General features: G+C 38.2%; 1 protein-coding gene across 4 annotated transcripts in view; it reads left to right on the top strand.

The window, feature by feature from the left end:
- Positions 1 to 1,721: 1,721 nt before the first annotated feature.
- ccdc136b (coiled-coil domain containing 136b) overlaps positions 1,722 to 15,848 on the top strand; it is a 28,604-nt gene continuing 14,477 nt past the window's right edge. The window contains exons 1-2 of one of the 4 annotated variants that reach the window (XM_022683934.2): positions 1,722 to 2,159; positions 13,973 to 14,203. In XM_022683934.2, the coding sequence (XP_022539655.1) occupies positions 14,008 to 14,203 (196 nt within the window). In that variant the 5' untranslated portion in view covers positions 1,722 to 2,159; positions 13,973 to 14,007. The other 3 variants (XM_022683932.2, XR_002651798.2, XM_022683933.2) reach the window with 3 other exon arrangements.

Below are 15,848 nucleotides of genomic sequence, written 5' to 3'. Positions count from 1 at the left end.
CTGCAGGAGCACCTGAGTAGCTTCCTGAGACAGAAACGGTCAAATTCTTCAGATTATATACAGGAGAAATCTGCATGACGGTGTCAGATTTGCAACATGGCTCGAGAATGATAACTGGTCATACATTACTACGCCAAGGCTTTGTGCTTTTGCCGATGGAGTGACCAGTGAGTTCTATAAAGAGATGGAGGGATTGTGATGAGGGCTCGTTGTTCCTGAGATGAACAGAAGGTCAGTCTTGCTGGGATTAAGTTTTAGATGATGAGAACTCATCCACGATGAGACATCACTGAGACATGCTAAGATACAGGATGAAACCTGAGAGTTGGAAGGAGGAAAAAAAAGGATTAGTTAAGTGTCATCAGCATTGCAGTGGTATGAGAGTTCACGAGAATATATTATTTCACCCAGAGAGTGAGTATAGAGTGAGAAAAGAAGAGGACCAAGCACCAAGCCTTGTGGAACCCCAGTGGAGAGTCTGCATGGTGTATTACCAAGTTCTTGATATAACTGTACATTTAACACTGATCATTATTCGTTAACATTGATCATTAATTCATTAATGCTGATCATTAGTCGTTAACGCTGATTATTAGTATGTCCTTCCTAAAGTTTGCTGGTCCTTTAGTCAAGGCAATATAAACACAACAGTTGGTGATTCAGAAAAAAATATATATGATGATTGGGATTGTGGACACATTCCAGGTCTCCTTTCTACATTTATTAGTACTGGCCTACATTTTCCTGTTTTACAATTCCACATAAACCCACATAATAACAGTGAGTCACAAACCATGTTTAAATTAAATATCATATGAAACATAAAATATTTTTATGTCACTGCACACAGCCTTTTTAAAAATTGGAGCATTTATTTTGGTCCCAGCATCCCCAAGAAAACCTTCCAGCGCATTTGTAAATTTTCTGCATGAAAACTAGTTTTAGTTTGTGTTGGTGCCATTATCTTCTACTCTTTAAAAAACAGTATACACTGCCCTGATCAATGTTTGTTAAGTTCAAAGAATTTAACAAACATTGAGTTTTGTTCAGGAGTAAGTAGTAAGTGTGTGAATAAAACAGTGCGTATTGTTGTTCAAAAAATTTAGGCTTTGTTAACATTGTCTAAAGGTTTACTGAGACAAGCTGAAATCCTAATTGAACTGTTAAAATATACAGTTATATTGAGTTTAATTCTTTTAACCCTTCTTCAAATGTTTTCTATTGATATAGTTTTATTACATACTGTATTTACTGTCAATCTAGACAAAATACTTTTATGTTTGCAAGGAGGTTTAAATGCTTACAATGTTCTCTGCCAAAGCCAAACCATTGAACCTATTATGCTTTCAACATAATTTGTGAAACAAATAAATGCATACTTTAGCATTGTTTTCACAGGGATATCTGTGGCAGTTATCTTCTCATTGGTCAGGACTTAACTATTAAAAACCATCCACCAACACAGGTATGAGCCACCTAAGCACTGATTGGTTGTCTTGATATACAGTGGGTGGGACCAGTTTAGTCACATTGGTCTTTTTGGAGTTTTCTTTCTCTCCATCCTTCTTTCTCTCCTCTTTCTCTCTGTCCTCTCCTCATCTTTCATCCACACCTCCTTCTGTTCTCCCCACCCAGCCTTCCATCCGAACAGCACATCTGGCATCTCCATCTAAAAACTATAACACATTCCAGCACGATCTCTCTCTCCCTCTCCCTCTCTCTCTCTCTCTCTCTCTCTCTCTCTCTCTCTCTCTCTCTCTCTCTCACACACTTCATCTTTCTCTCTCTATCTCTTTCTCTCTCACACACACATTTGTGTACACACTCACTTCCTGTGTCTCAGATAGTTTCTTATGGCCAAGTGACATCACAGCCTGAATTCTCACGACCTCTAAAAGGGTTAAACAGGGCTGGACTACACACTGCTTAGTTTGAGTGTGTCTGTGTGTTTGTGTTTATGTGTGTGTGTGGGTATGCATTTCTGGCGTGTTGCGTAGATAAGAAACCAGCTGTGCTGAGGCAAGAAAGAAGGGAGAGAAAGAGAGCGAGCGAGAGAGAGAGAGAGAGAGAGAGAGAGAGAGAGAGAGAGAGAGAGAGAGAGAGAGAGAGAGAGTGTTTATTGTTAAGAGCTGAACTGGAGTGAAGAAGATCTGAACCAGGTAAACAGAGAGAGTGAGTGAAAGAGTGAGAGAAAGAGTGAGTGAGAGAGTGAAACATCAGTGAGGAAATGAAAGCTGTGTGTGTGTGTGTGTGTGTGTGTGTGTATAAGTACAAAACAATAAGACAAAAACAATTACACTCCACTCTCTCTCTCTTTTCCCTATTTCTCTACCTCTTTCTCTCTCTGTCCCTTTCTTTTCTTTATTTCCCTTTCTCTCTCTTCCACCTCAACCTCTCTCTCCTCCCACACTGTGTATCAGGGGACTCGCGCTCTTAGACCCTCAGCTTTCAGCTGTGCAGAGTGTGTGTGTGTTGTAGGACTTTTATTGTTGGTTAAATTTGTGTGTGTGTATGCGTATGGATATGGATGGATTAAGGCTACCACCACTTATAGAGGAAGCTTTGGACTCCACAGGTAACACATACACACACACACACACACACACACACACACACACACACACACACACACACACACACACACACACACACAGCTGGAGGGGAAAGTACCAGAAAAACAGTATCGCATCTGGAGAGAGAGAGTGTGAGAGAGAGATGGAGAAATGGAGAACACAGCAGAGGACAGAGTGAGAGAAGTAGACAGAAGGAGACAGAAAGAAAGGAAAGGGGGGGTCTGAGTGGTAAAGCGAGAGAGGAGAGAGGGGGAGAAAAGTGAAAGCAAGAAAGAGAAGAGAGAACATGACGAGAGAAGGAGAGAAAGAGTGTAAGTGATTGAAAAGAGAGAGAGGAAAGGGATGAGAGTAAAAGAGTGAGTCAAACAGAGACAGTATAGAGAGAGAAAGAGAGCGGTTTGATTTGAGTGCAGCTGTTGGAACTCTCAGCTTTAAATGCAGCAGCAGGTAAATGTACCAGCTCACTTTGTGTGTGTGTGTGTGTGTGAGTGAGTGAATGAGTTAGTGTGTGTGTGTGTGCATTTCTATGCTTTTTATATGTAAAACTCAATTTTTTGTGTTTTTAATAGTCGTGCATATTGCATCACGCGCACACACACACACACACACACGCACATCAGGATGATAATCTGTTCCTCAACTGAAGAATGTGGTGTTCCCCGTTGGGGAACGCAGTGGAACAGGGTCTGCATTGTGTGCTGATGTGTGGAGTTTATTGTTCTGGGCTGAATCTGAGGCTGTTTGGAATTTGGAAGAGAGAGAGAGAGTGAGACAGAGAGATCAGGAAATGACTGAACTGACACAACATCTTCACTGTAGTTATCATTCTGTATCTTCACTGCTAAATACCAGAGCTACACGCGTCAGACTTTACCTTTGTTTTCAGTAGAACAGAGATAACAGCTGTTCTAAACTATTCTAAAGCGTGCTTACTTTTACAATCAGATCAGCTGTTTTAATTCTGTTAAGGGTTTCAGGCTTTACTTATATTTAGAATTATATATTTTAGAAATTATGAGAAACGCCTATGCTTAATTACTCCACTGTTGTTTGGCTTTCCTTTATATTTAAATATAAATATATTTATATTTATATTTCCAGACTTTGGCGTTCCTGCTGGCCAGCTCAACCTCCTCAGTTTCAGTTAACTACTTATGCAGCTTTGCTCTTGAATGGCATAGTGTATGCTTTTGTCTGCCAGCATGAACAACCTTATCCATGCTAAACAACCAGCATGACTAGTATAACCAGCTAGTTTATAGCATAGAAGACTTGGATAGCCAAATTTTCAACCACCTTGACCATCACAGATTATTAAAAGCTAATAACATATTGTCACCACAATATTGCTATAATAAGATAATAGCAACTGCATTAGACCTTTGCATTCAAAACTAAGCAAAAATCAGAATTTTGGATTTTACAAAGTGCTGACCCTGATCACTAGCTACACTGATGCATAGACTGTGGAGGACTAAAACTGCCTTCAAGTCCACCTCTCTTTCACATATACAGCTCTGAAAAAAAATATTAGACCACTTTAATATAATTTGTTTCTCTAACTTAACTATTTATAGGTATATGTATGAGTAAAATGAACATTGTGGTTTTATTCTATAAACTACTGACAACATTCCTCCCAAACTCCAAATAAATATATTGTCATTTGAAGCATATATTTGCAGAAAATTAGAAAACAAATTTATATTCATTTAGATACAAGAGTACTAAAGTTTTATCTAAGAATCAATAATTGGTAGAATAACCCAGATTTTTAATCACAGCTTTCAGGTCACTCGGCATGCTCTCCACCAGTCTTTCACACTGATTTTGGGTGACCTGATTCCACTCCTGGCTCAAAAATTCAAGAAGTTCAGCTTTGATTGATGGCTTGTGACCATCTTTCTTCCTCTTGATTACATTCCATAGGTTTTCAATGGGGTTCAGGTCTGGAGAATGGGCTGGCCATCACACTGTCTTGATCTGGTGGTCCTTCATCCACACCTTAATTGACTTAGCTGTGTGAAATTGAGCACTGTACTGCTGGAAAAAAACAGTCCTCAGAGTTGGGGAACATTGCCATAGCAGAAGGAAGCAAGTTTTCTTTCAGGATAACCTTGTATGCAGCTTAATTCATGCGTCATTCGCGAAGACCAAACTGCCCAATCCCAGCCTTGCTGAAGCATCCCCAGGTCTTTACCAATCTTCCATCAAATTTCACAGTGGGTCTTTCCATGCACTTCACCACAGCTGCCATTTGCCATTCTTTTTATAGGTCATCCTGCGGTTGTTGACTGACAATAAAATAAGTTTATGGTCAATCTCCAGACCTCTACCCTATTGAGAAACCTATTGTACCAATCCATGTACCAATTATTGATTGAACTTTTAAAACATCAGTATTGTTGTTTCTAAATGAATATGAACTTGTTTCTTTGCAATATTTAAGATTTAAAGCATTATATCTTTTTCATTATTTTGACAATTTCTCTTTTTTTTTGCAAATAAATGCTCTAAATGGCTATTTTGTATTTGGAATTTGGTAGATGTTTAGTCAGTGGTTTATAGAATAAAACAACAATGTTCATTTTATGCAAACATATACCTATAAATAGTTAATTCAGAGAAACTGATTATTTTGTAGTGTTCTAATATTTTTTTTCCAGATCTATATGTGCTTATGACTATGGAGCTCATCAGTATGATGTGATTCCTATTCAAGAGGTTTTCGTGGGAACAAAACCAATCACACTTTATGTGCACTTATCTTGTAAATATGATATTTATAAAATGATTCTTATATGAATTATACATGCAGTGGATAGCTGCTATTGGATTTACATTGGAATTTAAATTCTGTAAACAGACTAACTTTTCCAAGCTGGACAGTTGGTAACAGATCAGTGGCTGGTTTGTTAGGGTATGTATTGTTTACTATGGTATTAATGCCTTGTAGGTTTTTCAGATTTCGAGTTATTAATTCTTTTAAAGCTGGTTAGCTGACAGGTTCTCAGGTAGAACGTTCTGATAACGCAAATCATTGTTATGTCACACGTTTTCAGAATGTTTCTGGAACATTATTTTTATAATGTTACATGCTAACCTTCCAAAACCTTTTTTAAACATTGCTAAATGTTCATATAATGTTCTCTGTTACCTGGGTTAAGACATAGCAACCGACCTTGGCTGAGTTGGAGCAAGTTAGTTGTAATGCTAACAGCTGAGCTGGGTTAAAGCTTCAATGCTAACAGATACAGAAACCAGCCTTGGTTTAATTAGAGCTAGTTTGTCATGATGCTACCAGTTGTTTTGAACTAGATTAGTTATGAAAGCTAGGATACCAGCATGTAAACAGAAAGAGTGCCCAGTTTCTTGAATAAGTCTTTTATCCTGACCATTAGGGGACAATAACCTGAAGTAAGAGTCACACTGATGCCTAAAGCTTTACAAACATAAGAGAAAAGGCTTTCCCTTTTATTTACAGTGCTGTGGGGAAATAAGGGGTTGAATTCTTTGACCAGAATGATAGTGCACCAAGAGCACTTGGGCATTTATAAGGGAATGACCAATCCAGCAGTTCTGAATCTAAGTGCTTTGCCATGCTTTACTTTGCGCTTTTTCATTCTATGTATGAAGTTAATTGTTGTATGTCAGAATAACCAGAACTTGTTGTTGAATGAATTGAGGTGGGAATGTAAGTTTATTTGTCAGGACAGTCTTCTAGAACCGGTTACTCTGCCTGGTACCAGTTTAGCAGCATGGACACAACAAAGTGTCCTTAGCTGCAGTGCCCCCAATCTTTTTCTTACCCCTAAGCAGGGATGTAAGTGTTAAAGTAAGTATTAGAAGTAAGAGAAATCTAGAAAGTGCTTGAGCCCCTTAACTGATCTAGGTCTAGGCAAGTTCACTACACTACACTATTTCTCCTTTGAGTCTACAGTGTAGCCTGTGCTAGTGTCCTACTCTGTTGTTAGCGTTTATACTTGTAAGTTTGTGTGTTTGTGTCGCCCTGCAATTTAACTGCAAAGAATGTGGGAATGTTTATGCGGGAACACAAGGCTCAGTAGACCAATCACAGTTGCTGCCTCTGCGCTGCCACGATACATAGTCACAATTCTGGGGAGGTCCGTGATCGGCTATGCCATAGGTTACGCTGCAAACAGCATTAACAAATACTCGTAACTCCCTCTAGACAGTATATTGCATACTATTAAGTCTTTTCCATTCAACACCCCAATGCAGGTCAAATTGTAAGCACTTGTTATGTTGAGATATGTAAAGAAATGTATATGTTTTAGTTAGTTGTTTTTTTTAGGTATGACAGAACTAATGTCCCCTGTAGTGAAATAGAATTCAGTCCTAAATCAGATAAGGGCTGTAATTTGTTAGATGCAAGGTCAAAGATTATTTCTAAGTGACATTAAATCAATAGTGTTTTTTATTTAATAAAGGTGAAAAGCTGCTGGAATTATTTTTCCTTGCTTGAGTGCCATACTGTGTTGTTGCTCAAAGATCTCATCAAATAAGGTCATAAAATGTTCACTTGGCTGGTCAGTGTTAGCAGGGCCGGACCCAGCTTTACAGAATCACTTCCTGTGTGCAACATTCAGAATTGTTCTATGTGTCCTTTACTGTGGAATGGTTGCTAAGCAGAATATGTACTAGGGAGAAGCTCAGAGTCAAAGTTTTCTGACAAGAATAACGTGCTGACTGTGGATTTGGTTGTGATAGGAGATTTCACAAAGTTAAAACTTGAGAAAAATGAGAAAAATGAGAAAAATGATTTTTTTGTTTTAAAAATTAATTATTTACTGTTTCTTTGAGGAAATGGAAACACATTGTTTAATCACCACAAAGTCTAATTAGACTGTTCCAAATATGTGACCAACCAACGGTGTCAAAAGTATTCCCATTCTTTACTCATGTAGTAATGTATGAGAATAAGAAAAGATAAGATAAGACAATCCTTTATTAATCCCACAATGTGGAAATTTACAATGTTACAGCAGTACAGAGGAAAGGACAGAGAAATAGGTCAGGAACAATATATAAACAAATAATAATAAATTTATATATACAAAAACAATTACAGGAAAAATATAAAGATACTTAAAAAAATAAATATAGTAAAGAAAAATATATATATATACATCTAGTGCACAGAGATATGATTATGGTAGGGTGACCAGTGAATAAATATCAAATAAATAGTGAGAAAATATTGCACGTTAAACATATTGCACAAATGGTGATGGGGATCACAGTACATGTAGTGAGATAGATATTGCACACGGTGAGCATTACAGCTATACTGAGTAGTATGTAAGTTTGTATGAAGTACTGAGATAGTAAACTAGTGTTTACTGAGAGTGCGGTAAAAATAGGGTGTAAAATACTGTAGAAGTCTCTAGAAGTACCAACTTATTCGTTTTACTCAAGAAAAAGTGTAAAAGTAAAGCATTTAATACGTGACAGGGTCCTATAGTGCACGACGTTTAAAAATTTGGGATGAACTAGGCCCTTTTTTTCAGCTGCATATATGCCCATTAAAAATGGATGCATTTTAGTACAATGCAAATATATTTATGAACTTTAGCTGGGACATTTGGCTGGAATTCTTTTGAGTCTCTGCACGGATCATCTTCATACCAGACAACATACAGTGTGTTTCTACATTTTATACTACATACGTCTGTTGTGTCCTTGTTGGGGTTTGAGGTGATGTGCAGCTGCATGATATGAAATGCACAACTAACTCTCAAGACACTCTGTATTGATGAAGACCGGCCCTATAGTCAGCCCACACACACACACAAACACACATATGCAGTGACAGTAAACACTGGGGTCTGCGAATGGGGAGAAGGGGCAGGCCTCACACAGACACACACACCTGCTCCTTTCATTCTCTGTATGTGCCTGCTACAACTGTTCTTTTTATTCTGCCCACTAATCAGCACGCACACACTCACACACACACAAAGCTAGTGTGCATTTCATTTCTAAGCCCACATTCTCCCTCCACGCATAATGATTCTTTTCATGTTCTTTTTCTCATTCGTTCCCATTCTCTCTCTCTCCCTCCCTCCCTCCATCTTTCTCACTCACCCTCTCTCCCACACACACACACACACACACACACACTCCTCTTCACCTCCACTGTCTCTACACTACAGGCCCTTAGAGCTCTGCTGTCCCTGTAGCCTCCCCCACACACACAGGCACCACTTGGCTTCGTTTAGCAGTGTGAATCCTGTCGCTGCCTGTGTTAATTCTGCACCATATGTGGAAAATTCATTGGTTCTTTTTATTAATATGGGTTGTTTAATATTTATTATTAGTTATATATTAATCATATTAAATCATCACCATCATCGCTTTATTGCCACTTTTCACTTTTTTGCAAAACAAGACAGATATAAACTAATTGAATCAAACTCAGATCATAAGAAAATACCCCTCTCTCACACACACACACACACACACACACCTTTGTAGGAGTGGCAGTGTAGGAGTGTGATCAGAGCTGTGCATTATTTATGGCCTCCCACACTACAACACAACTCCTGCCCTGGTGCATGCACACACACACGCACACACACACACACACACACACGCACATTGTTGTGTGCTCACTTTGAGCAGTAGAATGTGCAGTAGAAAGTAGTACAGTCAGAAATACACTATATGGATGAATATATGGTTAAATCTCTTACTAATTCAATAATATTAAAATGAGTTTATCCTAACTGTCTCAACTGTTCAGAAAAGACTTTCTACTAGATTTTGGAGCATTGCTGTCAGCAGTAAGATACATACAAGGACTTTAGGCTGCATCCCACCTCATCCTCAACTCCCCATTTCATCTTAAAAGTAATTAGATAGAGAACATACATTCACTGCTTCTCAGCTCAATGCTGGGGAGATTTATGCCCCTCTAGATTGTGCCTGGTACTGGACACGGTGCCAATAATTCATGTTTCTCTGCTCCAGAGAGTCCTATTCTATTGGCAATACGTTTCTACAGGAAGTAGACAAGCTGTGTGTGCAATTTCACATCTGCATCAACAATGGGACCAACTTTAAGTAGCTGAATGCATTTATAAAAAAGAGGTCTCCGCACACATTTGGACGGTTATGAGTGAGGATTTCTGGAGGAAACTTTGACTGAACTAGTAAACATTACTTACTAAGTGTCTGACCCATTTGACTCATTGTAAAACACCATCTTTCACTTGATCTTTTGCTAGTGGAATCCTCATTACTGTCTGAGGTAAAGTAAATCATATAAGCGCCTGGCCTCACAATAATTCAGTATAGTGAACAGTGTAAACTAAACATTATAACGTACTAACTGTCATACCATTGATTATTATTACTAAGAATTTACATGGAAAACAAGTGTAACAACTATGATTCAGACGCAGAATGCAAATGCAAGTAGGTTTTAGTTGAAGTCATATGGAAAATAAACAAAGTAACAGATATTACTATGACTAGAAAACAAAAACTTAAGACTAGCAAGACAGAAAATACTAACAAACAGACAGAAGGCAATAAACAGAATAAAGATAATAAAACAATATCAGCTACACTGAGGGTCAAACAAAGAAAAACATGGGGCATTAGTAGAACTGATGAAACAAGTAACATGTTAGACAAATAATGAGGGGGCTGGAAAACTAAAACTAGACACATGTGTAGCTGCAGCGTTAGCTCTTTTTCCGTTCAGAGGGAGTATATTGGCCTGTAATCTGCGCGCTTACCGTGTTAAAACAAGCTGAGATGAGCTACCATCTCTCTGGGGTTCCTTAGTTTAATTCTGTCAGGTGGCATTAACTGGTAACCGTGGTTTGTGCTAGCAGTTAGCTGATCTTAATGCTGCTGCATCTAGCCATTGTGGATATCTGGAAATCTACGCTTATTGTAAATAAATGGAAGTGCTTTACTTACCCAAATAAACAGTTTTCAGGAGGGAAATCTGTGTAAATTAACATCCAGTGCTTGTTTGACTTATTTTTTTTTGTGTGTGTGTCAAATAATGTGCCTTATAATTCAGTGGGTCTTACGTATGAAAATAGACCAGAAAATAGATGTTTATTGACAGTGCTCCTTATAATCCTGCACGCCTTATAGTGCAAAAAATTGTCCTTGAATCCTGTACGTGGTCAGGTGGGATCTCCATGAGCATCACTGAGCTCTGCCACCCATGACCCTGTAGCAGGTTCACCAGTTTCACTTTCTGATCCAGTCTAACCATCACAGTGTGATTATTGTGAAAGTGTCCACCCATTGACAGGTGCCACTGGAACCAGATTATCATAGTTATGATAGATAGATAGATAGATAGATAGATAGATAGATAGATAGATAGATAGCTAGATAGATAGATAGATAGATAGATAGATAGATAGATAGATAGATAGATAGATAGATAGATACTTTTATGAAATTTAGTAAATTTAGTACATTTATTTACTTCACTTCACTGCAGTGGTTTTAATGTTATGGTTAATCATATATATTAGAAAGGAATGCAAGGTTTTACTTTGAAAGCTGCCACCACTATCGCTTGCCTTCTTCCTCTCCTTTAGCTGGGCCTCAAACCACTCACACACACACACACACACACTTGTCCATCCACCCACCTCACAACAGTGAAACCCTTAAACACAGCTCCAGTCTGTGGGCTTTTAAGGCTGCTGCAGACTGACCTTCACATCATTAAACAGAAAATTATATTAGATTTAATTAGAATTCAGTGAAAAGCTCAGTTCACAGAATGAGTGTTACAGTCTGTGCATGTGTGTGTGTTGCAGTACTGGAACACAGTGCTAACCCCCACACACTTCCTGTGTGCTGTGTAATTTGCTCAGCATGTCTCCAGCAGATCAGCTCTCTGAATTCTAACCTTCTTTAGTTCTGTCTTTTACAGCTAAATAATGCTCTGTTATAGAAAAGATCTGTGTTTATAAAACCCTTATAAACACACGGTTATATACAGTGCCCCTCATAAAGAAGCACGTTCTTTTACTGTAAACTGGAACTGTATCTGTGTGTGAGTTTATCATTTACCGGATGATGAAGCATAAACTAAAACAGTCAGAGGAAACACACTGGAACACAGATAACGATACTATTACAGTAATAACATATCTCATAATAGACACCACTGTGGTGATTTCCCCCTGAATCAGTTATTTTCAGATTTTTTTATGAGTTTAGATAAATGTAATGAATTCCCCAAGGAAATTTCAACTCCTCTGACAGCACAGCTGAACAGTATAGAGTAAAGAAATATGTGTAAGACAGTGGAGAAGAACCATCTCTTACAGCTCAGCTCACACTAACACTCACAAGCACAGTCTGTCTGAACCACCAGAAGCTTTAGAGTGAAATTTATTCTGTTCACACTAACGCTCACACTCACAGCCTCACAGAAAAACACGCTCACAGAAGAACTACAATAACATAACCAGTAAAACCACCAGTAAACGTGATGAAATTGCCACTTATTCTGGGAAAGATCTAAAAATAACATATTGTCTCAGAGTGTGCTTCTTAAGGTGTGTATGTGAAAATCCATATCAGTATATAAAGCACTGCTATGATAAGGAAATGAGTGTTTGATTGTAACCACAAGATGGGGCTGTCGCTCAGTATAAAAACACCATAGTCACCATCCAAACGTATTGGAACAGTAAGGCCAATCCCTTGATTTTTGACTGAAAATACTTAAAATTGACCTTAAAATATGAATATGAGACAAAAGATCAACATTTCAGTTTTAATTTCCTGGTATTTACATCTGGGACCTGACACTCAGTTTAGAGGACAGCCCTCTGGATGAACACATCCAGATTTTGAGTCTTTGGTCTTCTCTGTGCAAACTGTGCAGTTATAATTAGAGGAGTAACCACCAATGAAAGCAGATAGCTGTCTTTAGGTGAAAAACAAGCAAAAGTGAAAATCAATCAGAACTATTCCACTAATGTTGGCCATGGCCAGTACAACCGTTTAGAATGTCCTGAAGAAGAAAGTCATGACTGGTGTAATAGATTACTGTTGATAACAGAAACATTGTGAGTGCTGTTTAAAAAAAGACCCTAAAACAACTGTTAGTGACATCAACAACAACCTCCAGAGGGCAGTAGTGAAGGTAACACAATCTAACATGCACAGAAAACTTCAAAAACAAAAGTATAGAGGCTTTAACAGAAGATGAAATTCACTATTATCAAGAAGGATAGGCCAGTCTGTAATGGACTGATGAGACAAAGATTTACTTTACCAATGTGATGAAAAGGCTAAAATTTTGAGAAGGAAAGGATCTGCTCATGATCCCAAACACACCGGACACACCTGTCAAACACAATGAAGATAATGACATGGCTTGGGCTTGCATGGCTTCTTCTGGGATGTACTCATTAATCTTCACTGATGAAAAAATTGTGTCTGTCAATTTAAAGAAGGATGCAACTAAAGTGACTAAGAGATGCTTCATCATGTAGCAACTTATGACCAAAACACATCTGCTGTTTGTTTGTCTATCTGCATGTCAATCTGTCTGTCTGTCTATCTGTTTTGCTGGCTACTACTCAAGAGAAGGAGATGCTGAACAATAACTGCAACAGAGACCAAATGTTCATTTTTATATAATGTACTTACTACTGTCACTAAATCATAAACTTGAGACATTTGGTCATGGGAAGTCTATCAAACTTTTACTCATGCTCTTTTGTTTGATCTGAATGCAGACAAACCAAGTCTCCCTGAAGCTGCGGACGTCTCCCGCATTTCGGTAGTGGCTCCCGGATGCCCGCGAGTCACATATAATCTCCCGGAATTCAGAACGAGTGCCCCAAACGCGCACACAGGCGACAAACTTTTTTCTCTAATCGCGTGTGGGAAGGAGAGAGAGAAAACAGAGATGGTTCTGATTGGCCTGTTCTCTGCAAAGAGTCTGTGAGTCAGTTTTTAGTGTGGGCGGGCAGTGTTTTTCCCCCCTCTCGAACGGGATTTGTTCAGTGAGTGAGAGAAAGCAGATCATGGCAGAGGCAATATTAATAATTATTGTAATATGATATGAAATGTTTTTGATTTTGTGCAATTTCTTGTGATATTGTTACTGTTAATTTTTGTCAAATAAAAAAAAAGCATAGGCAGGAAAGCAGAGGCAGGGCCTTCAAAAAAGATAAAACTCATTTTATTTCAACTCTGAATACTCTAAATTTTATATATAAAAAAACGTAAAATTAATTAATATAAAATTAAAGTTTCGTTATCATTTGGTGAGTTGGTTGATTTTTTCTTTTGCCGCCGGAGGGAGGGGAGGGGGGGACGGGGGGGACCTCCCTGAAATCAACTTTTGCAACTTGCAACCCATCTGTTGTGTGTAGATGAGAGCACTGAACTGAAATCAGAGGCGCCCATCATGAGCAGTGATCTGACGGAGAAGGAGCTGGAAGGTGAGGAGAAGGAGGTGAAGGAGGAGAAGGCAGGAGATGAGGTGCTGAGTGAGGAGCAGGAGCTGGAGGAGCTCAGGGCTCAGGTTCTGCAGCTGCTGCTGGAGCTGGAGGAGGCAAGAGATGCTTCGCAGAAACATCAGGAGAGTTTCCTCGAACTGCAGGGTGAGTTATTTAGTGCTGAACGGGAACTGAGAAGCTTTCAAAGAACAGTTCCACTGAGAGTTTAAAGTGGAAAAGTTACAGCCCATAATTCTGTCAGTTTGGTGGCGTGACTGATCTTAGAATACAAAGTAAAAATGATCAAAAGGCAAAAATAAAACTGCTATTATGATTGTGCACCTAGGACACCATGGCAATCACTCTGCAACATCATAACAACCATATTGCAACAGTACAGAAACCATTTACTGCACACAAAATTACAGTAATTAACTGATATCAATAACACAGTAAGTTAAGTAAGTTTTTAAACAAAATACAGTCATATGAAAAAATTTGGGCACCCCTATTAATCTTAATCATTTTTAGTTCTAAATATTATATAATTATATATTATATAACAGCCATTTCAGTTTGATATATCTAATAACTGATGGACACAGTAATATTTCAGGATTGAAATGAGGTTTATTGTACTAACATAAAATGTGCAATATGCATTAAACCAAAATTTAACCGGTGCAAAAGTATGGGCACCCTTATCATTTTATTGATTTGAATAGCCCATGATGCCACTCTTCAGAGGAGATTCAAATAGGAGAACAACTTGCAATTGGCCACCTTAAATACCTTTTCTCATGATTGGATACACCTGGCTATAACGTTCAAAGCTCAATGAGGTTACCAAACCAATTTTGTGCTTCAGTAAAAAGTAGTTAGGAGTATTCAAATCAATAAAATGATAAGGGTGCCCATACTTTTGCACCGGTCAAATTTTGGTTTAATGCATATTGCACATTTTCTGTTAGTACAATAAACCTCATTTCAATCCTGAAATATTAATGTGTCCATCAGTTATTAGATATATCAAACTGAAATGGCTGTTGCAAACATCCAAATATTTAGAACTAAAAATGATTAAGATTAATAGGGGTGCCCAAACTTTTCATATGATTGTATTTATATTTTTAAACAGAGTTCTGAGGGAAAATACTGTACACACTGTAGAGACACTGTACAAAAAAAAACCCAAAGCATTATGGGGAGTTGAGGAAACTCTATACACAGTCACAATACTTTGTGATAAAATCAATACAATTATGATTGATAACAGTATTTCAGCCAGGCCAGAGTGTGGTGGGGTTTTACTGGTGGCTCTTCCACAGTGTGTGGAATGGCACAGTCATTTCCCACAACAGCTGTGGGCTTAAGGAAGCTTCCAGACAGACTGTCCTGTCACCTACTTGGCTGATGACATCACTCTTGGGCAATTCTCACGGAGCATGCTCAGTGTGGCCACAGGATGACAGTGAGTGCTTTCTCACCAGCTGAAGGAGCACATAACATATAACATGTAACATATAGTGATATAGTGATATTTAGGCCGAAAAATAATAAATAATCCCACAGCTCAAGTGTGTTCAGTTAAAGACGTGGCTGGTGTTTCTTTACGCTTATCACTGTAGCTTTAAAACTAATATAGCAAATACATTAATAAAGTTCATACCCTGTCAGTTATTATCATGTCTAAATCATTCCACACACTCCTCAAACCATGTTCAGTATTCTCTAATGGATTTGCTTATGTTGCTTCTGACAAAAAAACACTATGTACTGTATGAAATATCGAGAACATTGACTGAAGTGA

This window comes from Astyanax mexicanus, chromosome 10 (genome assembly GCF_023375975.1).
Source record: "Astyanax mexicanus isolate ESR-SI-001 chromosome 10, AstMex3_surface, whole genome shotgun sequence".
Classification (NCBI taxonomy): Eukaryota; Metazoa; Chordata; class Actinopteri; order Characiformes; family Acestrorhamphidae; genus Astyanax; species Astyanax mexicanus.
The sequence above is the reverse complement of the archived record's forward strand: the minus strand, read 5'-3'. Positions and strand labels throughout refer to the sequence as shown.